The 26,512-nt window shown below is 38.1% G+C and overlaps 1 protein-coding gene across 1 annotated transcript in view; it reads right to left on the minus strand.

The window, feature by feature from the left end:
* The window catches only part of PATJ (PATJ crumbs cell polarity complex component), a 368,066-nt gene that overhangs the window by 331,964 nt on the left and 9,590 nt on the right, over window positions 1-26,512 (minus strand). Inside the window, exons 2-7 of the mRNA XM_047084721.1 lie at window positions 20,816-20,872; window positions 20,560-20,726; window positions 17,629-17,823; window positions 15,945-16,084; window positions 10,530-10,725; window positions 8,249-8,377 (exon numbers count right to left, since the gene is read on the minus strand). Coding sequence (XP_046940677.1) covers window positions 8,249-8,377; window positions 10,530-10,725; window positions 15,945-16,084; window positions 17,629-17,823; window positions 20,560-20,726; window positions 20,816-20,837 — 849 coding nt within the window. The 5' untranslated portion in view covers window positions 20,838-20,872. The remainder of the gene's footprint in view (window positions 1-8,248; window positions 8,378-10,529; window positions 10,726-15,944; window positions 16,085-17,628; window positions 17,824-20,559; window positions 20,727-20,815; window positions 20,873-26,512) is intronic.

Here is a 26,512-nt window from a genome sequence, read left to right on the forward strand (position 1 = left end):
ATAACCTGTCTACTGTGCAAGGAAAAAAAAGGCATAGAATCCTTTCTTTTCTTTAACAGAAATCATAAATCAGTGATAGCCAATAAATAGCTATGCCAACATTCAAAGACAGGGTGTTGGGGCGCCTGGCTGGCTCAGTGAGTGGAGTGTGTGACTCTTGATCTAGGGGTTGTGAGTTCAAGCTCCACATTTGGTGTGGACATTACTTTAAAAATAAAAATACACAGAGCATGCTAATCAAACATTCAAGTATAAAAATTTATTAACCCATGGGTTCTTTCACAAGAGAAAAATAATTATACATATAGGCTAATAGTATGGAAGGCACAAAAATTAAAACAGCTGATCTACTTTCTCTTTCTCAAAAATAAATAAACTTAAAAAAAAGGGGGGGGGGCAGAGGTGCCTGGATGGCTTAGTCAGTTAAGTGTCCAACTCTTGATCTCAGCTTAGGTCATGATCTCACAATCGTGAGAAGGAACCCCGCATCGGGCTTAGCGCAGAGCCTGGAGCCTGCATGGGATTCTCTCGCTCTCTCAAAATTAAATTAAAAATAATGATAACAGCTGATGTAATAGGGTACCACAGATTATTGTGAAAGCATTAAAAGTATCACTTATTCCAAGTTAGCAATTATAGGCTAAAAAAATATATTACTTTGCATCTTAAGTTCTCTGATAGGCAGACTGGATGAGGGGTATCTGGCTGGCTCAGTCAGTAAAGCACGTGACATTCATTCATTCATTTAGAAAGAGAGAGAGCCTGTGCACAAGCCAGGGAAGGACACAGAGAGAGGGAGACAGAGAATCCCAAGCAGGCTCCACTGTGTCAGTGCAGAGCCTATGTGGTGCTTGAACTCACATACTGTGAGATCATGACCTGAGCCAAAATCAAGAGCCAGACATTTAACCAAGTGAGCCACCCACGCACCCTGAGCATGTGACTCTTGATCTCAGGGTTGTGAGTTCAAGCCCCACATTGGACATGGAGCCTACTTAAAAAAATGATAATAAATTTAAAAACTTTTAAATATATTATAATAAAATAAAACTATTTGAATACCTAAAGGAATTCAAGCTTTAAAATAAAAGCTATAAAATAAATAAATTTGTTTTTTTTTAAACTAAAAACAGAAAATAAAATTATTACTAGTTTCAATGCCAGGCCAATTCTATCACTGGTCTTTAATCAAAAAACAACCTAACACTGGCAGAAAACAGCGACTTTATAAAATAAACACTCTTTTCCTTAAGGAATTAAAGGAAGATAATACATCTAAGTATATCTATCCTATTCTACTCAAATTCTCACAGCCCTCATCAAATATTTAAGGATAAGGAAAATATCTGTTTATAGACTCAAAGCAAAATTTCTTGGGAATAACCAACTATTCAATGGCCTCAAGCTGAGCCTCACTTATTCTAGGCTGAAAATTCCTCATAGTACACACCCACCCTCCAATCCTTGCTTGGTTACATTCTTTCTTAGTATGAAAGATTACTGGAGAGCTAATGTGACTCATAATTGCCTAACTCCAAAATGTCAATAATTCGTGAAAACTTTTAAATAGGTTGCTTTGCTATAGTTACCTTCTAGAGAAAACAGGATAAACTCAGTGTACCTGATTTCCCTAGAATTTCTCCAGACCACAAGAAAGATACTTATGTAAAATGAAGTTTTACACTACCCATTTTTAATTCAAAACAAAAACAAAAACAAAAGTTCTAACTGTTGAAAATTTTTGAAACTTTTGTCATAGCTGAACGGAATTCTCAAAAGATGTATGTTTCAGGTACTGTGAATTTTGGAGACTGAGGATTACAGGTTGGTTTATAAGTAGGTCTATAGGTTTATAGATTATAGATTATAGATTTATAACATAGATTGTAAGTCTTTAACTCCCCTTACACAATACAATTTTCCTATCCATGGAATTGACCCTGATTACATTAAATGATTGGTCATTGTAATTAAATCTCAGTAAGTGTTTCTTAAAAAGCTCATATAAATCAATAGTTTTTTCATTTACTTTATACTATTAGAGGCAGTAGACAGCAGAAGGACAAGGACCAGCTGAGGAGTCAGACACACTCAAGTTCAAATCCTGCTCTACTTCGATCAAGCTGTATGACCAAACGTCAGTTACTTATTCTACCGAAATCTCAGATCCTTCTTAAGCAAAATGAGAATAAATCCCTCTCTGAGTTGTGGGCATTATACTCAATACTATATGTAAAGTCTTTAGCTTAATGTCTTGCTTATAGCAAATCATCAATTGCTTCTGATCAATTGCTTTCTGATGACCCTTTATGCTGCAGTGACCTCAGTTAGGTGTTTTTTGCCACACTCCCTCAACTGTACCCACCTTTTAACTATGTATTATCTGTACACACAAAAGGAAACACTAAAGAGCTATTTCATAAAAATCTTTTAAATAATATGGACTTCTTTTTCTAACTTTCTATTATCTCATCTTATATTCTTTGAAGAAAGTAATATTAATTAACCCCACTAGCTGAACGTAGGTATCACTTTATGATCAATCTTGATCACACTTAAACTAATGACCCAAGACATCTGTATTCCCTTACCATAAAGATTGCAATAGTCAAGAGTGAACATTAGTATTCAAAACAGGAGTACATTTTAATTAAAGGCAATAATTCCCTTTAATTCTTTTAAAGCTGTGATCAGGCTGGGGCGCCTGGATGGCTCAGTTGGTTAAGCATCTGACTTTGGTTCAGGTCATGATCTCACAGCTTGTGGGTTCAAGCCCTGCGTCGGGCTCTGTGCTGACCGCTCAGAGCCTGGAGCCTGCTTCAGATTCTGTATTTCCCTCTCTCTCTGCCCCTTCCCTGTTCGTGCTTGTGTCTCAATCTCTCTCAAATAAATAAATAAACATTAAATAAAAATTTAAAGCTATGTTCAGGCTACATGAGCAAAAACTTGTAAAGGCTTAGCAACAACACATAGAATCTGTTGAAGAGATTTTATCTGCCATTAGCTGAGGTGAGAAGAGAGAGGGGATGTCTCTGTCCCCTATGATCAGACTTCACCATATTCCCTACAGGAAAAAGCCAATTGTTCTGTTGCTTCTAGAGCTGGCTATTTCCTGATAAGCTTAGACCAACTCTGGACAAGTATACATCAGAAAAAGAAAAACATTAGGATGAACTTTAGATAAATAGATTTAAGCAGTAAAACACAGGCTTCAGAGTCAGATAGATGTGGGCTCAATCCTGACTTTGTCATTTCCTAGTTGAGTAGCCTTGGGCAATTTCTTAACAGCTTTCAAATCTATAATTTGAAAATAAAATTTATGACTGTTTCAAGGATTACATGAGAATAATATATATTAGGTAGATAACAATGTCTGGTATAAATAAACACTTGCTTCTCCATCATGACTGATGGGCATACCACAACCCCCTCCCTAATGACCTGAAATAGTGACAATCCCTTCCAGTAAAGGCTAAATATCAGACCTGGGCCTTTCCCAACAGTGTCTCAAAGGGATTAATTTGGGAAACTGCACATCATATTCTCCTTGTGACAATTCTTAATGCACATTAGGATATTAAAAGCTCAGAAAATTCTTACAGTAAAAAAGTCTATTTGATTTTATTTAACTTGGTGTTTTCTAAATTTATCTGACCCTTTGTTTTTCACAGTAACTACTCCACTTTGCATCTTGAAAAATGCTACTCCAGCAAACAAGCCTATGAAAATTGCTAAAGTGGGGGGGGGTGTTTGGGAGGAAATGTGGAAAAAGATATCAAAATATTCCACAATACTTCATCCTTTTCCAGGTTACAAAAAATTTCCAAAAACCCTTAAAGAATATGTTTTCTGCCCCAAATGTGTTTTGAAGGCCCATAAAATGACCTTTTTTTTTTTTTTTTAAACGTTTATTTATTTTTGGGATAGAGAGAGACAGAGCATGAACGGGGGAGGGGCAGAGAGAGAGGGAGACACAGAATTGGAAACAGGCTCCAGGCTCTGAGCCATCAGCCCAGAGCCCGACGCGGGGCTCGAACTCACGGACTGCGAGATCTTGACCTGGCTGAAGTCGGACGCTTAACCGACTGCGCCACCCAGGCGCCCCTAAAATGACCATTTTCAACCTTTTGGTCTCAGAAACGCTTCACACTCTTAAAAATTATTAAGGATGCAGAAATGGGGATTACAAAGAAGCACAGGAAACTTCTGTGGGTGATGGATATGTTCATTTTCTTGAAGAAACAGATGGTATGATGGTTAAATTTTATGTATCACCTTGGCTAGGCGATGGTACCTAGTTTTTTTTTGGTGAAACACTAATCTAGATGTTACTGTGAAAGTATTTTGCAGATATGATTAATATCTATAACTGGCTGACTTTAAGAACATTACTCTTTTTTTTTTAATTTTTTTTTCAACGTTTATTTATTTTTCGGACAGAGAGAGACAGAGCATGAACGGGGGAGGGGCAGAGAGAGAGGGAGACACAGAATCGGAAACAGGCTCCAGGCTCTGAGCCATCAGCCCAGAGCCTGACGCGGGGCTCGAACTCCCGGACCGCGAGATCGTGACCTGGCTGAAGTCGGACGCTTAACCGACTGCGCCACCCAGGCGCCCCAAGAACATTACTCTTGATAACAAGGGGGGAGGGTTGCACCATCAAATCAGTTGAAGACTTTAAGAGCAGAGACAGATTTCCTAGAGAAAAAGGAATTCTGCCTTAAGACTCTAACAGAAATCCTGCCTGAGTTTCCTAAGAAATCTTACTAACTGACCCTACAAATTTCCAAGTCCAGACCATGACATCAACTCCTGCCTGAGTTTCCAGCCTGCTGGACTGCCCTACACACTTTAAACTTGCCAGTAAACATATTTCAAATTTAGTTGTTTTAATTATTATTATTTGGGGGGGACACCTGGGTGGCTCAGTCGGTTAAGCTTCTGACTTCAGTTCAGGTCATGATCTCACAACTGGTGAGTTCAAGCCCCTATCAGCACAAAGCCTGCTTCAGATCCTCTGTCCCCCCTCTCTCTTTGCCCCTCCCCTGCTCGTGCTGTCTCTCAAAAATAAACATTAAAAAAACAAAACCTTTTAAAAATTATTATTTTTTATTTGAGAGAGAGAGAGAGGGCAGAGGGAAAGAGAATCTCAAGCAGGGTCCACACTCAGTGTAGAGCCTGACATGAGGCTCGATCCTACGCCCCTGGGATCATGACCTGAGGCGAAATCAAGAGTCAGAGGCTCAACTGACTGAGCCACCGAAGCACCCCATCAAATTTATTAAACTGTATACTTTGCATATGTGTAGTTTATTATGTGTCAATTATATCTCAAAAATTACTGAGAATCTCAAAGCACTTTTATTTATGTGGTTCTTTTTGTTGATATCTACTGAATTAGAAAATAGCAGAGAAGGGGTATCTGGGTGGCTCAGTCAGTTAAGCATCCGACTTCAGTTCAGGTCATGATCTCAGTTTGGGGGGTTCAAGCCCTGCTTCAGGCTCTGTGCTGACAGCTCAGAGCCTAAAGCCTGCTTCTGTGTTTCCCTCTCTGTCCCTCCCCTGCTTGCACTCTATCTCTCTCTCTCAAAAATAAATATTAAAAAAAAAAAAAAAGAGAAATTCTTAAAATATTTAATACATGTAATATATTAATATATATTTTATCTATTGATGTATACACTTTTTAGTTTGAAAATAAAAGCTATATTTTCTAAAACAAAATGGTGAGAAGAGTGGTAGTTTTAAATATTTTTGGAAATCTCTTTAATATCTGGCTTAAAAGAAGACAACTGGATTTTCACATCTGCTTTAGCATTCAATATGTTGCAATATGTTGCTTGGCTGAAGTACATAAAGAAAATCTGGCCTCCATAAAATACATGGTTAGAACACGTATTTAATAGTATTTAATAGCTCTTCAGGCCCATTCTTTGATAACACACCAAAATTTGACAAGTTGTAGTTTCTTAAAGCTCAGTGGCAATGTAGCATCTGCAACTACATCAACAAACTTTCAAATACTGTTTCATTAAAATCTATTACTCAATTTTGAATTCTGAATGGACCTTTCACCTATACATTGTCCTATCACATGTTGGTCTACAGAAAATATTGATCTACAGACTCATGCAGATGTTCCAAATGTTGACATATTTCATTATATAATATTTTTAAAATCGTATTAATATCAGCAATAATATAATCAGAAAAGTCTAAATATGGGGAAATTTCAACTCCTGGTAAGACACAACTTTTCCAGAGTTCTAACTTTTGCTTGAAAGTTCAAATTTTATCATCACCAACAAATGTCAGTCGTTTTTCTTGAAGTGACAAGCTTCCTTCATCCATTTTCAAAGAAATGTCTGCCAAGCTCCCAAATCTGAATAACCATAATTTTTCCTTCAATTATTTTTTCAAAAATAAAAATGATTTTCCTGATTTGTGGTTGCCAGAAAGGGGGGGGGGGCGGGCATAGGTGGGCAAAATGTATGAAACTGATCAAAAGTTACAAACCTCCAGTTATAAAATAAGTCATTGGGATATAACGTACAGGATGGTGACTGTAGTTAACAGTACTGTACTGTATATATGAAAGTTGCTAAGAGTAGATCTTAAAAGTTCTCATCACAAGAAAAAAAAAACTGTAATATGTGTGGTGATGGAGGTTAACTAGATGACTGGTCATCATTTCACAGTATTAACAAACATCGAATCATGTACAGCTGAAACTAACACTGTATATCACCATATTGCAAAAAAGATTTTTGACTGAGGGGCACCTGGGTGGCTCAGTCGGTTAAGCATCTGACTTTGGCCCAGGTCATGATCTCATGGTTTGTGGGTTCAAGCCCCACATGGGGCTCTGTGCTGACAAAGCCTGCTTTGGATTCTATGTCTCCCTCTCTCTCTGCCCCTCCCCTGCTCACATTCTCTCTCTCAAAAATTAAAATAAACATTAAACATTTTTTAAAAAAAATTATTTTGAATGAGAGCACAAAACTTAAGAATTTTAAAAATCGTTAGTGTTTTCTGTATAAAAAAGCAGCTAGTTTGTCTCACAAATATTTGTCTCAAAACCAGCATCCAAATTCAGTATGTGACAGGAGTGCTGTTTTGTCACACATGCACTTCAATGTCAAAATTGACTAAAAAACAATACTCTTTGTTGCACTTCCTGTAGTAAGACTTTTTTTTTTCTTTTTCATTGCAACCACACAGTGGAGAAGATTGCAGTGACCACTGGCACGGTTTGGTGCCATTTGCCTGTCTTGATCCCACGGATCCCCTTCAAGAGTCTCAGGGACCCCCACAGAATAAACCCTGAGAGCTGCTTCTCTAAATACTGTGGAAGGGAGAAGAACCTTGAATAGAAATGGAGCGCTAAGGAAATTGCCTCAAAGCTGCATTTGCATAGCAGGTTCCTCTTTACTTACACTTATTAGAAGGGATAAATGTATAGGTAACTGAATATCAATCAGTGAAATTTATATACTATTCTGATTATCACAGTCTACATACTATGGGCTCATCATTAAGTGGTGTCATAACCAAATTTCTAGAGTACATTCTAAAAACTGAATGTAATGTATAACATTTTCTTCAATGTAAAACTAAGCAGAAATAGTTAATAAGTTTTAAAATGGCCCACTTTCAGGGACACCTGGCTGGCTTAGTCAGTGGAACAGATGACTCTTAATCTTGGGGTTGTGAGTTCAAGGCCCACGTTGGGCAAGGAGCCTACTTTAAAAAAAAAAAAAAAAGGCTCACTTTCAGTTTAAAAACTGCTAAATAATGAAGTGTAGTCATTTGACTTATGATGCCAGAAAATCATAATCAAGTAAAATTTACCACATACAATATTTGGACAAATGTTTATAATCACTGTACCTTCTGAGTTTAACATTTAGGCTCCTGAAAGATACGCTGGGAGAGAATACAAATATTCAAAATACAATACCTATTAACAATTCTTCAACAAAAATACTGTTCTCTGATGGAATCAGGAAGACTGTCAACAACAGAACCTCCCCCTCCACCAAAAAAAGAAAGCTGACTTAGGAACTGTTTAAAGCCAAGTTGAGTGTGTATTAACATTTATGGGGGGGAGGGGGATAAATATTTTTAGCAACACTTCATTTCTATTTATGGAATCATATATCCTAGTAACCCATGTTATAAAATTACATTTCAAACCATACATTTTAAACTGTATAATACCAAAGCAAAAATAAACAAGTCAACTTACTCGATCCGCTAATCCTCCAGGAACTATTGTCCTCACAACCACACCACTCGATTTTCCTCCAACTATTCCAAAACCTAATCCAGAGCCATCATTAATGAGCTCAACATCTTCAATATGGCCCCAATGAACCTACAAATTAATAGCAAATAAAAGCCACAGTGTTAGCGAGACATAGATGCTTAGCTTCCCGATAATTACTGAAGTAACAGATACACCACAAATTGAACATTCATACAAGTAATTAAGGCAACTCTCTAAAGGCTAGGAGATAAAGATGATCATATGGTCCCTGCTCTTGAGAATCTTATAATCCAGTAGAGAGATAATCTAAAACACAAATAATTAAAATGGGAAAGAATATCGAATCTACCAGGATAGAGACATGTAGCTCTAAGAGGACAGAGACATGTCTCATTCTCTAGTCTATACCCAATATCTAGAACAATGCCCAGCCCACAGGAGGAACCAATAAATATATGTCTACCTGAACTGAAAGAGAACCTCAAATATTATAAAGGTTGGCAGGGGAAAGATAGGGGAGGCAGAGACAGGAGGTCAAATCCAATGAAGAATTACAGAAACCTTCAAGAAAAAGGTAGCATTTTAATTGCACTATGGAGAAAAAATACATTGAAGCAAAAGGGAAATGTAAGAGCAAAGATGGACCAGGTAACAGAATGAGTCAAAGATGTGGTCAAAAGATTGGATTTAGTTGGGGAACCTGGGTGGCTCAGTTGGTTGGGTGGCTGACTCTTGATTTCGGCTCAAGTCACAAGGTTCATGAGACTGAGCCTCGTATTGGGCTCTGTGCTGCCAGCACAGAGCCTGCTTGGGATTCTCTGTCTGTCGCTCTCTCTCTCTCTCTCTCTCTGTCCCTCCCCCAGCACATGCTCTCTCTCCCTGAAAATAAAACAAAACATTTTAGAACAAGATTGGATTGGGGCGCGTGGGTGGCTCAGTTGGTTGAGCTTCCGACTTCAGCTCAGGTCATGATCTCATGGTCCGTGAGTTCAAGCCCCACATCAGCTGTGCTGACAGCTCAGAGCCTGGAGCCTGCTTCGGATTCTGTGTCTCCCTCTCTCTCTCTCTGCCCCTCCCCCGCTCATGCTCTTTCTCTGCCTCAAAAATAAAGATAAACTTTTAAAAAAACTTTTTTTTTAAATGATCAGGAATATTGGGACACTTAATAAATTCACATCTAGAACACTACCTGGTATCTGCGGAGTAAAAAGATTTGCTAAAATACACCTAAATTAATGATCACAGCTAATACTCATCGAGTGTAAATTCTGTACCAAGCACCATGCTTAGCTCTTCACACGCATTCTCATTTAATCTGCACATTTAATCTCTCTGTGAAGTGGACGCTGTTACTAGTTTCAAGTAAAAGAAGAAACTGAGGTGTGGGGGAGTCAAGGAACCTGCCTGATAGGACACAGCTAGAAAGTGGAAGAACTGGACTCGAACCCACCTTAGCCTGGCTCCGGCGCCCTTGTTCTTACCCACTGTGCAAAGCATTTTCCCACTTTGTACATTCTATTTATTATGTAAATTGTGCTGTATTAATATCACTGATTGCAAGAGGGAAAATATCTACACATTAATTTGTGTTGTGACCTTGTCCTGTACCCAGATGGTCTATTTTTTCTTTTGTCGCAGTGAATGAAAATTAATCAGCTAGCACTTAGTGTTATAAGAAAATAAGATTTATTAGCCTGCATTCTGAAGATGGAGGCCAAAATCCGTAAAATGTTATAAACCAAGTTTAAAGATTTCCAAGAGACTTTTACTTTTATTCTTTTAAATTGCTCAGTAGACATGCTTACGTGAAAAGGAAAACTTCTGTAATTTTGCAGTATAAATAATCTAATCATAAACATCCCATCTAACTTATAAAATTTTTTTTCAATAATAATTTTCAATATTTTTGGAATAAAATAACTAAATCTTACTTAAGATACTTAATAGTAAATCTCTAATAAAACTCTCAGCTTAATTAAGGAACTCCCTACAGCACCAAGGAACACGAGACTCTTTCCCTCACCAAATAAGTTAAACATAATACTACAATTCATCCTCTATGTTAACTGATAATCTTAAATGAGGAGAATCATAGGATGTTGAAAAAACAGAATATCTTGTTTAATATGCTAATGCTATATTTAGAGATGATCTTTCTCAAAGTATGACAAGTAAAATGACACCTTCTAAATGTCTTTACACTTATTAAAATCAGTGGCATAATTCAAAATTGAGTTATTTTTCCAAGTTTGCAACTCACTGTTTCCGGCACAGTTGTATCAGTTAGACTGGTGGACGTACTGCTCTTCATGTGGCCTGGTTCCCTGGCCACAACCAGACGCAAAGATCCAGTGGTTTGTTGCAATAATGCAATTGCTTGCTGATGGGAAACGTTCTGATCCAGCGGTGTGTGATTAATAGCCAATATTTGGTCATTTTCCCTTAATCTTTGATCCCTTAATAAGAAAATTTTGTTGTAATATAATAGCATCATTAAAAAAAAATCTATTCAAGTGAAGCAGTTTATTTCTTATGGCACTATTTCACTTAGTACAATTACTCAAATAATTATATAACAGAGCTCTTCAGAGTGCTTTTCAGAAAAGCACTTATTAGCTAATTAACCAATTAAGTGGTGCATCCCTGAACATGTGTGCATGCACATGTATGGATGTATGCGTGTGTGCGTGCACCCACACGCACATACACACACACACACACACACTTTAAAAACCATTTGGGGTGGGGGGGTGCCTGGCTGGCTCAGTTGGTAGAGCATGCAACTCTTGATGTCAAAGTCCTTAGTTCAAGCCCCACTTTGAGCGTGGAGATAGATAGATAGATGGATAGATAGACAGATAGATAGATAGAAAGATAGATAAAAACATTTGGCTAGAAAAATAAGCAAAAGCAATGTATGGAGCCCCACTACCAAGTTTTGCAAGTAAAACACTGCCCCCATTATCACAAGAACTGTATCCTTCTGAACCCCTTCCAATCTGACTTCAACATATATCACACTGGGGTAACTATATCCTCAAATTCACCAATAACTTCCTCTCTAGCAGAGTCATCCTATCTCCATCATCCCTTGCTTTTCTGACACTTGTCAATAATTAGGCCCCACTCTCCTTGAAAATCAGCAGACATTACTTCTAAATCTGTTATCTAAGCCCTTTTCTGTCCCAATCACCAACTGCCCAACTGCTAACCAAGGTAAAAGGAAAACAAAACCAAAAAAAAAAAAAAGAAAGAACTGTTTTTAAAAGAATTTAGCAAAACCTGGGGCGCCTGGGAGGCTTAGTCGATCGAATGTCCGACTTTGGCTCAGGTCATGGCCTCATGGTTCGTGGGTTCAAGCCCTGCGTCGGGCTCTGTGCCAACAGCTCAGAGCCTGGAGCCTGCTTCAGATACTGTGTCTCTCTCTCTCTCTGCCCCTCCCCTTCTCATGCTCTCTCTCTTTATGTTTAAATAAACATTAAAAAAAAAAAGAATTTAGCAAATCTTAAGAAAAAAACACCTCTATTACAGTTAATATTTACTAAGCACTTGTCATTTAGCCAGGTACTGCACAAGATGCTTCACAAGCATGATCTCATTTACTCCTCACAATCACCTCTTAAAAGTACTCAGGCAGAATTTGGTAACTTCTGAGCTCAAGGACACAGTATAAACTTGGTTTGTATTCAAAGGCCTGTACATTTGGTCCCCAAGCACTCCTTCCAACTTGGCTTCCTTCCTGCATAAACCCCTTTTCCAACTATTCTGATCTATTCTTCCCCACTCAAACACGCCTGGCATCTCCCACTCTCATGTAGATGGTTTCCTGCATCTTTACTGTCCTCTGACTTACTTGGCCAAAATCAATCCACCTTCCGTGATCCAGCTGTCTGTCTGTCTCTCTCTCTCTTTCTCTCTCTCCCCCACCCTCCCCATCACTTAACCTCATTATCACAATGATCTAAACCACTCATTTACCACTCACTGAGTATGCATTTGTATTAAATATGCTGTAGACAGAGCTAGGTAAATCCTTTAAAATTCTAAGTTTTCTGAGGACACTCATGTTTTAGATTCTCCTGTGAAACTAGCAAGATCAGAGGAGCATGCAATTCTTGATCTCAGGGTTGTGAGTTTGAGCCCCATGTCGGGTGTAGAGATTACTAAATAAATAAAAACTTAAAAAAAAGAAACTAGCAAGTTAGATATTGAAATATCTATTTTTGATGTCGAAATTGTGGACGGCTCTCATGATAAATCAGGTACCATTAAAAATGTTGCTTATATAGGAGTGCCTGGGTGGCTCAGTTGGCTGAGCGTCTGACTCTTGGTTTTGGCTCAGGTCAGGACCTCACAGTTCATGAGTTCGAGCCCCAAGTCAGGTTCTGTGCTGACAGTGCAGAGCCTGTTTGGCGTTCTCTTTCTCTCCCTCTCTCTCTGCTGTGTTCTCTCTCTCTCTCTCAGAATAAACTTTAAAAAAAATGTTGTATATGTCCTTTTATTAATATTAGGAAAGGCTTGTGTTAAGAGATAAAAATAAGATTAAAAATTGTATATGCTCCATGACCTTGTCTTTATAAAAAGAAAACATTCTAAGGTATTTCCTAGTTGTCTCAGGGTAGTCAAAGTCCTAGATGTTTGGGGGAGGGGAAAATAGTTTATTATTCTATAATTTTCTATTATATACATGTATTACTTTCATAATTTTGAAATATACATATATTAAATTGAGAATGTTGCTTGTGAACCTTTCCCAAGTCCAAAAGAAACATTTATTTTAAAATGTGACCACTATAGGACCATACCAGAAATCACTTCCATTTTCCCATCTCCAATGTCCTCCTTTCTGACTTCTTCACCTAAATTCCTATTCACAGTTTGTTCGTTAAGGAAAATTTCTTAATTAATCCCAAATGAATGGATACTCTTGAGTCTTTTCAACCCTGATGTAACTGATTTTGTGTAAGTTCTTAATTTACTCACATTCAAATCTTCTGTTTTCTGGAAATCAACCTATATTAATCTACCTTCCCCCTACCCAATAGACTGCCAAGACACTGCGTTTCTTTCCAGTTAGTAAGTACTCAGGGAATATACATTCAACCCCAGATAAACAGGTTGTAGAGAAGTGAAATCTCCTGGAAAATATGATTTTGATGCATTCTAAAGTTGAACAGAATTTGTTTTCCTGCTACTATAATTTAACTCCTCCATACTGTTTGTATATATTGAATTCATATTTTTCACTCAAGGGGAGACCAATTCTTGTCTCTCCATTGCAACATTTGAAAATAATGGATTCCCATTACTTTGAGAGTCAAAATAGCACAGGTAGGTCTTAGGTAAGATCCTAAAATAGCACAGTTCTATGTGGAAAGTCCTCAGGAGAAAGGAAGAACTGATCGTGAATACATTTCACATGACCTAGAAAGTCATGAATAACTGACCCCCACCTCTCTCCAGTCTCTTCTCATACTGTCTTGCACTAAATTCCTACACCAGATACACAGCAGCCTCACTCCAAGAATAGGAGCTGTGTTCCATCTCTCCATAGGACTACTGTCAAGACAGTCTCTTTATTCTTCTAACACCTTCTCCTCTTCGCAGACCCCACTGTCTCAAGTTTTCCGCCAAGCACTGTGGTCTCTGGGAAGTCACCTGACCACTTAGTCTTGGTAAAGGTTGTTTACATGCTGACACATCAAATTCCACTTTTTGGAAACGCTCACCTCACTCTGTAATTACAGACTTCGTACAGAGCAACTCAGACACAGGACTGACCACAAAAAGTTTGCATAACATTGAAGATACACTAAACACTAGTGAACTGTACATTTTAGAACAGTGACATTTATATTATGTGAATTATATCCCAATAATTTTTAATTTAAAAAAAATAAAACTAAAAGTTGGGCCAATCAAAGATAAATAGGCTTTTTGTCCAGGGACTTCAAAGCCTATGGTAAACTAATGGTAAGTGACCCAAGGCCCAGGCTCACCCGGGATTGTCTTAGGTTTGTCAGAATAGTCTTACTCTATACCTGCTGGCTCAGTGTCACTAACTGCATACCCTCTCAGTCCCAAAACTCTCCCAACATGGACAATAAATTATATGGTTACCCTAACTATGTATACCCAATCTCCAAGAACAGGATAGAATTTCTCAAATATATCTAACCATTGCTAAGGTTCCTCAGAAAATACTTGAGGAAATGTTGCATGAAATGGCAGAAGAAAAGCTGCAAAGTCATGGAAATCCATTATTTCTGAACTTTCAGTTAGAGAAACTAGAACTCATACCCCATGAATGCAGAATGTGAATTCAAAAATTTATTATTGGCTGAGAATTTTTTTTATAATAGTACCAGTACTGTTGCCATTACTCTAACAGGCAGTAGAACTGTGATGAATAACAGTGTACTCGTTAAATGAATAACAAAGGACCTGAATCATATAGAAACAAAATACAAGGCTTGCACATACCTCTTAAAAATAATAAAAAAAAATATACTCAGCAATCAAAAAGAATGAAATCTTGCCATTTGCAACTACGTGGATGGAACTAGAGGATATTATGCTAAGCAAAATTAGTCAGAGAAAGACAAATATCATATGACTTCACTCATATGAGGACTTTATGACAGAACAGATGAACATAAGGGAAGGGAAGCAAAAATAATATAAAAACAGGGACGGGGACAAAACATAAGAGACTCTTAAATATGGAGAACAGAGGGTTACTGGAGGGGTTGAGGGAGGGGAGATGGGCTTAATGGGTAAGGGGCATCAAGGAATCTACTCCTGAAATCATTGTTGCACTATATGCTAACTTTGATGTAAATTTTTAAAAAGTAATAATAAATAAAACAAAACAAACAATAATAACAATAATAATAATAATAAGGGGAACCTGGGTGGCTCAGTCAGTCAAGCATCTGACTTCAGCTCGGGTCATGAACTCACAGTTTGTAGTTCGAGCCCCACGTCAGGCTCTGTGCTGACAGCTCAGAGCCTGGAGCCTGCTCTGGAATCTGTCTCATTCTCTCTCTGCCTCTCCCCTGCTCACACTCTGTTTCTCTGTTTTTCTCTCTCTCACTCTCTCTCTCTCAAAAAGTAAATAAACAATAAAAAATTTTTTATCTTAATAATAAAATAGTACAAGTGCAATAGGGGGAATCACATAGATTTGAGGAAGCTTTTAATTGATAAGAGAAATAATCAACAGTGTGACATGACCACCAAAACAGCTGTTATAATCTTAAGATGCAAATTTCAGTATTTCCATCTTACTGATCAGACATAGCTAAAATGCCATGTTCAACTGTGGGAGAATGTGGTGGAATAGAGCACTAGTTTTGGAGTCCGGCTGTCTTGGAATCCTATCACAGCTCGTGGTTCCAGCGCCAACAGCTCTGTGACTGCAGGTAAAGTGCTGAACCTCTCTGAAACCCAGCTTTCTCATCTATAAAACAGGGCAATGATACTACCAGCTGGATCGCTGCCACAAGTACATGGGAGAATATCTGCAAAAGGCCTGACGAATGCATAGGAAGAGAGCAAGTGTTAGCTGCTACCGTTAACTGTTTTCATTACTAGTTTCTTATTTGCTTTATAATAACATTTTCAGAATTATCAGAAAAAAATTAGCAAAACACAGAGGGAACGCCCTCCTCACCTGTCTGCTATACTCCCCGGCTGCACCTCCTTCACAAAGATATCAACTTCTCCCAGATTTTGACTTCTAAGGGCCACCACACTGAATCCCAGGCCTCCAGTTGAAGGTCGTTCTATCTCGATATATTCAATTTGGCGACCCTAATGAAGGGGGATTAAAAAAAAAAAAAGGAAAAGTCAATAAAGTATATTTAACCACCATACCCTTTCCAAAGAACTAAAATTGCTATTTTTGTGAATAACACAAAAAACAGCTTCTCTTAAGTCATCTCTATCCAAAAAATCTCAGAATTTCAGCAATAAATTATTTCTGGAAATGCTCTCACTTGGTTATTTTCAGTAGAACACGAGAGGGAATGTGCAGTATTCTGCAACCTCAGGGAATCGGAGAGGTATTTTCACACTTCATTCACGTTATGAGATGAAGCCCAAGCTGGATGAAAATTCCCGAGAAAAACATCTTTTTCCACAGTAAATTCTAGATTACTTTTTACACTGAATTTCTCTAAATTCTTTCCATGAAAAATACATTTTTCAATGAGGAAAGCAAAATAGATATCGAGAATGTGCTAGTGTTCAGCCGAAGTTAGAACCAGCTGCAGTTTTTTAGGGTCTAATTTTTAATTTTATTGTGATGAATTAATATTCCACTTTATTAGGTTAACTCAAAATATTATGGAAAGGCCACCATTCAAATGGGTTCAACCTGTAACAAACACATATTTTATTGCTTTAGTTAATAACTACATTTATGACATGAGAACTTCATAAATGTAATCACATAACAAAAGCGTTACATTAGGGGCGCCTGGGTGGCTCAGTCAGTTAAGCATCTGACTTCGGCTCAGGTCATGATCTCATGGGTCCTGAGTTTGAGCCCCACGTCAGCTGTGCTGACATCTCAGAGCCTGGAGCCTGCTTAGGATTCTGTGTCTTCCTCTCTCTGCCCCTCCCCTGCTCATGTGCTCGCTCGCTTGCTCGCTCTCTCTCTCTCTCCCCCTAAGAATAAACATTAAAAAAGAAATTTTTTTTAATTATTAGTCAAATTAATAGGATAGAGCTATAAAGTCAAAAAAGGAATTAGGTATAGAATATTTAATTATCACACCTTAAACCGATTCTATTTAACTCTAAAACTCATGTTTCTTTTTTTTTTTTAAAGATACTTATTAGAAGGTGAGGTAAACAAACATTAACACATCCAAAATTTCAACTATTTAATTTTTAATAGTACAAGGGGTAAAACTGGATGACTCCTTCAAATGTTTCCCTAGATTTTCCAAATTATATTAGGTCTAACTCTCATTAATTCTGTCTTGATAAAAAATTAAAAATAGCTTCAAAGGAGCTTCATCACTTCTGGTAGACATCAATTTTCCTCCTATGACCAAAATCCTAAGAATCCCTTTCAAGTGCAGAGATATGTCAAATTGAATTGTCTAAAAACTCCTTGCCACACTCAGATATTTTCCTTACGTAATTTTTAGTCAATAAATGTCTAATACACAGGTTAAAAATAGTATCAATCTCTCCTAACAATATAAAAATGCAAGCAAACCACACACACAGAAACTAATTTTAAGGCAAAGAGTTTTTTTTTTTTTTTTTAAAGAGTATTGTTTTCTTTTTTAACCTATAAGAGGAAAAATATAGCAAAATAGTCCCGTGACAAGATATAACTTTACCTGAGCCATCTGTTGAATGACTGAATTAAAGTCTTCATTTCCCAGATTAGGAGTCCAAGGAAACAACGCAGAGGCAGTCAGGTTATTAGAGGGTCTTTGGGCATTCCCGTTAGTAATGGCACCATCTGTAAACACTAATAAACCTTTCCTAGAAAAATCAAAGTTGGCTGAACAATCTGAGAGTATGTGGCTGAGCTGTCGGAGAGAAAACAAGAGAATCATTAACAGAAACCTACACAAAAGAAATTACTTATTAAATATTCTATTTTCCCCATTACATGTATAAATTGCATATTAAATATTTACACAAGAAAGAAATGATACAGATACATGAATCTGTGTGTTTGTAAGGTTAAAAATTTTTTTATTTAGTATTGCACAGAATATTTAATAGTTTAAAATATGTTGCTTCCTGCCTTCTACCATCACCCTAAGTTAACAGCATGTACAACAGCTCATTACACTTCTTATACACAGGTACAACCAGTCAGATAAACATGTAAGACCCTGATCCCTTTTGCGTTTCCATGTAGAAGGCCACAAAAGATCCACAGGTAATTGAAACAAAAATAACAGTAACAGTATTTAATGAATGATTGCTATGAGCAAAGTACTACACCAAACTCTTACATATTATCTCATTTAATCCTTACAATAGCCCTAAAAGATATTATTCCATTTTATGAACATGAAAACTGATTCACAGGTTAAGGAACTTGACCAAGATTAGCAGCAAACGAGTACTGTTTATACTTACATAGTATAGAAAAAAAAGTGGGGGAAGGGGAAAGAAACCTATAGTTACGGTGAATAATAGAAGTTAATTTTTAAAATATCATTGGCTGAGAGGTGCCTGGGTGGCTCAGTCGGTTAAGTGTCTGACTTCAGTTCAGGTCATAATCTCACGGTTCGTGGGTTCAAGCCCTGCATTGGGCTCTGTGCTGACAGCTCGACAGCTCAGAGCCTGGATGGAGACTGCTTCAGATGCTGTGTCTCCCTCTCTCTCTGCCCCTCCCCCACTCACGCTCTGTGTGTGTCTCTCTCTCTCAAAAATAAACATTTAAAAAAATTGAGAAATAAAATAAAATCTCACTGGTTGAAGGGTGCCTGGGTGGCTCAGTCAGTGTCTGACTCTTAATTTAGGCTCAGGTCATGATCTCACAATTTGTGAGGTAGAGCCCCATGTCAGGCTCTGCACTGACAGACAGCTTGGGGCCTGCTTGGGATTCTCTCTCTCACTCCCTCTGGCCCTCCCCATTGTGTACATGCTCTCGTGCTCTCAAAATAAATAAACTTAAAAATATATATATGTGTGTGTGTATATATATATATATATATACACATAAATATATATGTATATATATATGTATATACATACACAGGAGTGCCAACACATCAGAATAAGGGTAACATCAAGAACGAATGTCAATAGGACCACATAGGGAAAAAAAAAAGTCAATATCCACCAAAACTCTATGAAAACACTCAAAAAAATTCAGATTTTACAGTTGAATGGATACAACGATTATGCATATAACAACTGCAAACTATATAAATACAAAAGATAGTTATTATGATGGAGTGGTTGGTCAATTCCACTCTTCGTCCAATAAGAGCAACAGATTTGTAGTAACCTTTCCCAATTTCTATTGCTATTAATAGCATTCACTTGCTCTATAGGACTCATCCCCTGGGCAGGGACTATAGTACCAAAGCATCAACATGGGGAGTTCTAAAATTATGGTATAAATCTGATCCAGAGAAAGAAATTCACAAAAAGACATATGTACAGACTTTAATCCTTAATTTGTTATAAGAAAAATCACTTGCTAAATATTTATGGGCAGCCATTTTGGTTTATTAGCAAAAACCATTTTTCCCAGATTTTGTTAATTTTCACTTAACAATGTTCTGCTACATTATCTCCAATTACATTTAAAATTCTGCCCAGGGGCACCTGGGTGGCTCAGTCGGATTAAGCCTCCGACCTCAGCCCAGGTCATGATCTCACCGTTGGTGGGTTTGAGCCCTGCATCGGGCTCTGTGCTGACAGCTCAGAGGCTGGAGCCTGCTTCAGATTCTGTATCTACCTCTCTCTCTGCCCCTTCCTCATTTGTACTCTCTCTCTCTCTCTAAAATAAATTTAAAAAAAATTAAAATTCTGCCCAAATGTAATCCATAGGAGAGCTACTCTTCAAGCTCACCTTCTAAAACAGATGATTTAAAATCAATTTGCCCTCCATGACCCCAAAAAACAGCAACCAAGAGGACAGTTAAAACTATCAATTGATATCACTCTAAGAAGTGCTCCCATGTGATCTATAATTCAACACTCATGTGTGTGGAAACCCTAAGACTCCGGGTACAATACTGTATGTAGTGGAGAAAACACAGGTAAAACACCAGTTATACTGCTTCTGAGACCTTTCTAATCGGAAAATCCATGACATTTAACATTTATTTGATAAATATTTGATAATTGGGAGGTGTAAATAATATGGTACAAGGGTATGATCACTTCTCGCTAGAAAAAAATGGCTTCATGAAGAAAATATATTTAAGCTCAACACTATATTCTGAAGAAAATGTTGGGAAGTCTGAAGGTATCTGACCTTTTCATATTTAAATAAGTACAACTTATATTCTAAACACAAAATTTATCATCAATGTATATATTTTTTAAGTAAGCTCTACACCCAACGTGCGGCTTGAACGTAGGACCCTGAGACCGAGGTGCATGCTTTACAGACTGAGCCAGACAGGCACCCGTCGCAAACATTTGAAACTATCCGTGCAATGCTACCTGTAGGTCGCAGGTCCCAGTACAGTCTCCCTGTTGAATTAAGTGCACCGAGAGACAAGTTTCTCTCTCTCTCTCTTTCTTTGCTGGCTTGAACATACCAACACGTAAAGCCCTGATGAGTAACTTACTTGCCCTCTCAGTTGCTTGATGGACTGCTGAAGTGTAAGGATCTGATTGAAGAGAGGGCTCTTCAGTGTTTCATAAAACAGAGAGAGTTTCTCATTCTGCGATGTGTCCCCCTTCTCCTGCAGTTTCATTTTCAGCCGATCAAGAACTTGTAGGACCTGCAGTTTATCTTGTTTGAAGAAGGATAACCAGAGTACAAGTTAACCCCATCATCGTTTGAATCGTTAATTCACTGATAGAACTGTGTAGCTAGCATACCTGGAGCAGGATTTTCAGGCATTTTGAATTACTGTCTTCAATCTCTTCTAAAGAAACCTAAAGAAAATTTTAAAATACAAAAGATGAATTTCAATTAGCATATACTTTTCTATAGTACTGTAAAAAAAATTAAAGAAAACATCAAGAACGTTCTTCATCAAAAGACTTCACTCAGGAAATTCAAATTAAAACTACAATTTGGGGGGTGCCCGGGTGGCTCTGGCAGTTACGTGTCCGACTTTGGCTCAGGTCAGGATCTCACACTTTGTGGGTTGGAGCCCCGGGCCTCGCTCTCTGTTACCAGCACAGAGGCCGCTTCAGATCCTCTGTCTGTCTGTCTCTCTCTCTTTGCCCCTCCCCTCCCTCAAAAATAAAGAAACATTCAAAAAAAAAAAAAAGCTACAATTTGAGGCACCGAGGTGGCTTAGCTGGTTAAGTGTCCAACCCTTGATTTCAGTTCAGATCATGATCTCACAGTTCATGGGCTCCACACTGACAGACACAACCTGCTTGGGATTCTCTCCTCCTCTCAAAATAAAAAAATAAATATTAAAAAATACTTAAAAAAAAAAAAACTACAATGAGGTGCTAAGATGGCTAAAACTAGAAAGAAAAACAGACAATTTGTTGACAGTTGACAAAGATGTGAAGCAACCAGAACTCTCATACGTCACTAGTAAGAACATAAAATGCACATACGCTTTGAAAAGTTGTTTGGTAGTTTCTTACAAAGTTAAAAATACACTTGCTGTATGACTCAGCACTTCCACTCTTAAACACTTATCCAAGAAAAATGAAAATATGAATTCACAGAAGAGCTGTATATGAAGGTTCATAGCATTTTTATTTATAAAAGCTCTGAACTACAAAACCCCAAATGTCTAATAACAGATGAATGTACATGTTATAGAACATAAACAGAATATTCGGAAATAAAAAGGAAAAAATTATGAATATACACAACATGGATTGTTCTTAAAAATCCCTCAAATGTTGAGTGAAAGAAACAAGACAAAAAAGGTTACAGACTGTATGATCCCATTCACATGAAGTTCAATCTATAGCTATAAATTAGTTTACCTGGGCAGGGTAGAAAGGAGCTGACTGGGAAGGGATTTGAGGGAGCTTTTGGGGGAAATGGAAATGTTCTAAGTTTTGAATGGGGTACTATTCACACAGATGCATACATTTGTCAAAATTCATTGGCTTATATTCTTTAAATCAGTACATTTTATTGTATGTAAATTAACTTTAATTTTTTTTAATGTTTATTTTTGAGAGAGACAGAGACAGACACACACACACACACACACACACACACACACACACACACACACGGGGCTTGAGTAGGGGAGGAGCAGAGAGAGAGGAAGACACAGAATCCCAAGCAGACTCCAGGCTCTAAGCTGTCAGCACAGAGCCTGACGTGGGGCTTGAACTCACGGACAGCAGATGGTGAGATCATGACTTGAGACGAAGTCAGACATTTAACCAACTGAGCCACCCAGTTGCCCCTAAATTATACTTCAATAAAGTTGATTTTGTAAAAAGGAGCCTGGGCTGGAAAAGAACATCTAAATTAAGAGATGAAGATGATTTTAGAGAGATTAGGGGGAAGGAAAAAAGTCCCCAACTGCACAAATGATCCCGGATCCGAGTGCATCTGAGTCTCCAAAAGGTAACCACCCAATATATTGGCATTTTCTGTTTTTTTAATTCCAGTGATTTATTCAAATAAATTAAATGCCTAAAATGGAACTCAACTCAAATGTAACAACTCAAAATGCTAGCAAACCCTCTGCTCTGACCAAAATGGCACTTTCAGAGCGGTCACTTATCCTAATCGCACACTAGATGGTAATAAATCATCAGAGAAACAGGAGTATTATATAGTCCAAATTTTCCTACATCAACTCTGGATACAGTTGCTGAATGAGGTCTTTATCTTCCAATTCAAGGTCACTAAGAAGAAAGCATATTAAAAGCCAGTAAGGGATGCCATCTGCACTGATAAAAGGTCCATGTATTCCATCCAAACGTTCACTGGATTCAGTGAGAAAGAATTGCTGAATAAGAGCATCACAGAAACGCTACCAATGAGCTCAGCATCTCAATTGTGCAACCTTTACAACTACCCATTGACAGGTAACTGAGTAACAAAAGACAGTTACAATGGCACTGTCCTTTTCTATAGCAGCCTAAGGCCCAAGAGGATTGACAAGAGCAGCTTTGTGGTCATTAATACATCAACCACTCTGAAATAAAGAATGCAAGCTAAAACTATGAGATGCTATTCTTTACTGTCAAGTTGGCAATTTTTTTAAATGAATAACAGCATGTAGCATAGATGTCATGGAAAAACAGGCGGGAATATAAATTTGCACAACCTTTTAGGAGAGCAACTTAGCAATAGCTATCAATATATTAAATTTGCATTCTCTTTTACCCAGAATATTTACTTCTGAGGGTCTCTCTTAAAGAAATACTTGCAGGGGCGCCTGGGTGGCGCAGTCGGATAAGCGTCCGACTTCAGCCAGGTCACGATCTCGCGGTCCGTGAGTTCGAGCCCCGCGTCGGGCTCTGGGCTGATGGCTCAGAGCCTGGAGCCTGTTTCCAATTCTGTGTTTCCCTCTCTCTCTGCCCCTCCCCCGTTCATGCTCTGTCTCTCTCTGTCCCAAAAATAAAATAAAAAAAAAAACGTTGAAAAAAAATTTAAAAAAAAAAAAAAAAAAAAAGAAATACTTGCAGACGGGCACACAGATGTGTGTACAAGAATATTTACTTCATTGTTTTTAAGAACAAAACTCCTGGAAAAATTAAACTATCAAAAGTAGTCAGTCATGGGGTGCCTGGGTGGCTCAGTTGATTAAGCGTCCAACTTTGGCTCAGGTCATGATCTCACAGTCTGTGAGTTTGAGCCCCACATCAGGCTCTGTGCTGACAGCTCAGAGCCTGGAACCTCAGATTCTGTGTCTCATTCTCTCTCTGCCCCTCCCCCTGCTTGTACTCTGTCTCTGTCAAAAATAAATAAATGTAAAAAAAATTTTTTTTTAAAGTACTACTTCTAAAAAAAAAGTAGTCAGTCATTACAATAATAAAGTAAGTCTGAATGTATTGAAATGACAATGGGAGGGAAAGGGTTAACAGTAAGCCTGTGGCTCCCTCCTTCAGGGAGGGATAGCCAGCTTGATAACCAAACCCCCTCGCAAACCCTCTAAAGATTTTTAATAGGTAATAGCCCATGTTTTTCAATGTCAGGAAATACCTGATCTGTCCTAATTGCTTTTTGTAAATAATCTGAGAATATGTGGAATTATGAGGCATGGCTGACTAGAAAATAGGAGATAATCACACAGATATTTTACATTTGTCTAACTCATAGAGTATAAAACTCAGGATTCCCCAAAAACAAAAGGTTTCCTTATAGAAAAATGTTTCCAGGGGCGCCTAGGTGGCTCAGTCGGTTAAGCATACGACTTCAACTCAGGTCATGATCTCACAGTTCACGGGTTTGAGCCCTGCATCGGGCTCTGTGCTGACAGCTCAGAGCCTGGAGCCTGATTCAGATTTTGTGTCTCCCTCTCTCTCTGCCCCTCCCTTGCTCATGCTCGCTCTCTCTCTCTCAATCTCTCTCTCAAATAAATACACATTAAAAAAAAAAGTTTCATATATATTGTTGAGAACTTGTCCAGTAATCTAAAACAAAACAACGTGTCCTAAGGTTGTACTTTATTCCTGTAAACAAATTAAAAATTGTGGCTGAGGTGTGTCAGAAATACATTTATACGTTACTTAATGTCTACACATAACTAGGTTTCATAAGTGTGTTGATAATACGTCCTAAGAAGAAAAGTGACATTCTTTGGAATGCCTATTGGCTGGTACTCCTCCAGGAAGGAATGTCTGTGCCTAACTCCTACCTGTAATCACTGAATCATGAGTAAGCTTTGGTGCTGGTTTGAAGTTTGATCTCTCATTCACATGAGCATGCTTTGACAATTCAACCCCCTATGTTAACAGGGATATTATCTAACACAACTGAATAGGGAAAACAGCAACTTTCAGGATAGGTGCATTTTCTTTTTGTGAGGGAAAAAAATACGTTGGGGCATCTGGGTAGCTCAGTCCATTAAGCATGGACTCTTGATTTCGATTCAGGTTGTGATCTCACAGTGATAAGATTGAGCCCCACATCCAGCTCCATGCTGGGCGTGGAACCTATTTGAGATTCTCTCCACCCCTCCCCCACACGCTCTCTCTCAAAACAAACTTAAAAAAAAAAAATGGAAGCAAAATGGAACATGTCCAAGCACATATGAGAAGTTAAGGGTAGACCTAGGACTTGAACCCAGTCTTTTTAAGTACAGCCTTCTCTCAACCACTCTGCATCAGGATACAGAACATAGTACAACCTGACCTTTGCACTCCAAAGGAAGCAAGAGACACTTAAAGCTGTTCATGGATTTTTATTTTTTAATGTTTGCTTATTTTTGAGAACAAGCTCTCTCTCATAAACAATTTATAAAAAAAAATATGTACTCATGCGTAGGTTTCTAGTTTTAGAAAGGTAGTCAATTTTATAGTGATTACTTCTTTTTTTTTTTTTAATTTTTTTTTTTTCAACGTTTATTTATTTTTGGGACAGAGAGAGACAGAGCATGAACGGGGGAGGGGCAGAGAGAGAGGGAGACACAGAATCGGAAACAGGCTCCAGGCTCTGAGCCATCAGCCCAGAGCCCGACGCGGGGCTCGTACTCCCGGACCGCGAGATCGTGACCTGGCTGAAGTCAGACGCTTAACCGACTGCGCCACCCAGGCGCCCCTATAGTGATTACTTCTAAAAAGTAAAAATAAGGATGCAGAGATTAAAAACTTAGACTTTTATAGATTTTAGTGCTGTTTGAACTTTATTTTAAAAGTATGTCTTAATTTTATAACTGAAAAAGACAAAAAGATAAGGCGAACATGGCCTAGTGAGAGAGCACACAGATACAAAGATCATGACAACACAACAGGAAATATCATAAGGCCTATAAATAGTAGAGGTGTGTGCCATGTACTAAGCGAAATCACAAAGGGAGAGTGACTAAGCCTGAGTGGGGATGTGTGGAATGAGAACACAGTAGAAACTTCTCTTAAAAGAAAGAGAATAGGGTGTAAGAGGAGAGTGACCATTTGCCCAAGATAGTTTCAGATTACCCAGCATCATTGACAGTGTTTCATTTCACTGGCAAAAGTGTTGCAGTTGTGAATGGATAGAAAAGATGTAGCGTGCATACACATGCATACACACACACACACACACACACTGGATATTACTCAGCCATAAAAAAGAATGCAACCCTTCCATTGGGATGGACCCAAAGCTTATTATGCTAAGTGAAATAAGTCAAAGAAAGATAAATGGAATCTAAAAAAATGAGTAACAACAACAACAACCTCTTAAATACAGAGAACAAACTGATGGTTGCCAGAGGGGAGGTGGGTGGAGGGATGGGTAAACAGATTAAAAAGGTACAAACTCCCAGTTACAGAATTAAAAAAATTTTAAGTATTACAGTTTGAATGAAATATAGGGATGCCCTTGGTCAGTGGTTCTCAAATTTTAGCAGGCATCAGAATCACCTGGATGGCTTGTTGAAACACAAGCTGGGGGGGCGGGGGGGGGGGGGGGGGGGCTACCCTCCAGAGTTTCTG

The sequence above is a fragment of the Lynx rufus genome, unplaced genomic scaffold (genome assembly GCF_022079265.1).
Source record: "Lynx rufus isolate CCGP_SWC_20201006 ecotype Redwood Valley unplaced genomic scaffold, mLynRuf1.p SCAF_2, whole genome shotgun sequence".
In the NCBI taxonomy this organism is placed as follows: Eukaryota; Metazoa; Chordata; class Mammalia; order Carnivora; family Felidae; genus Lynx; species Lynx rufus.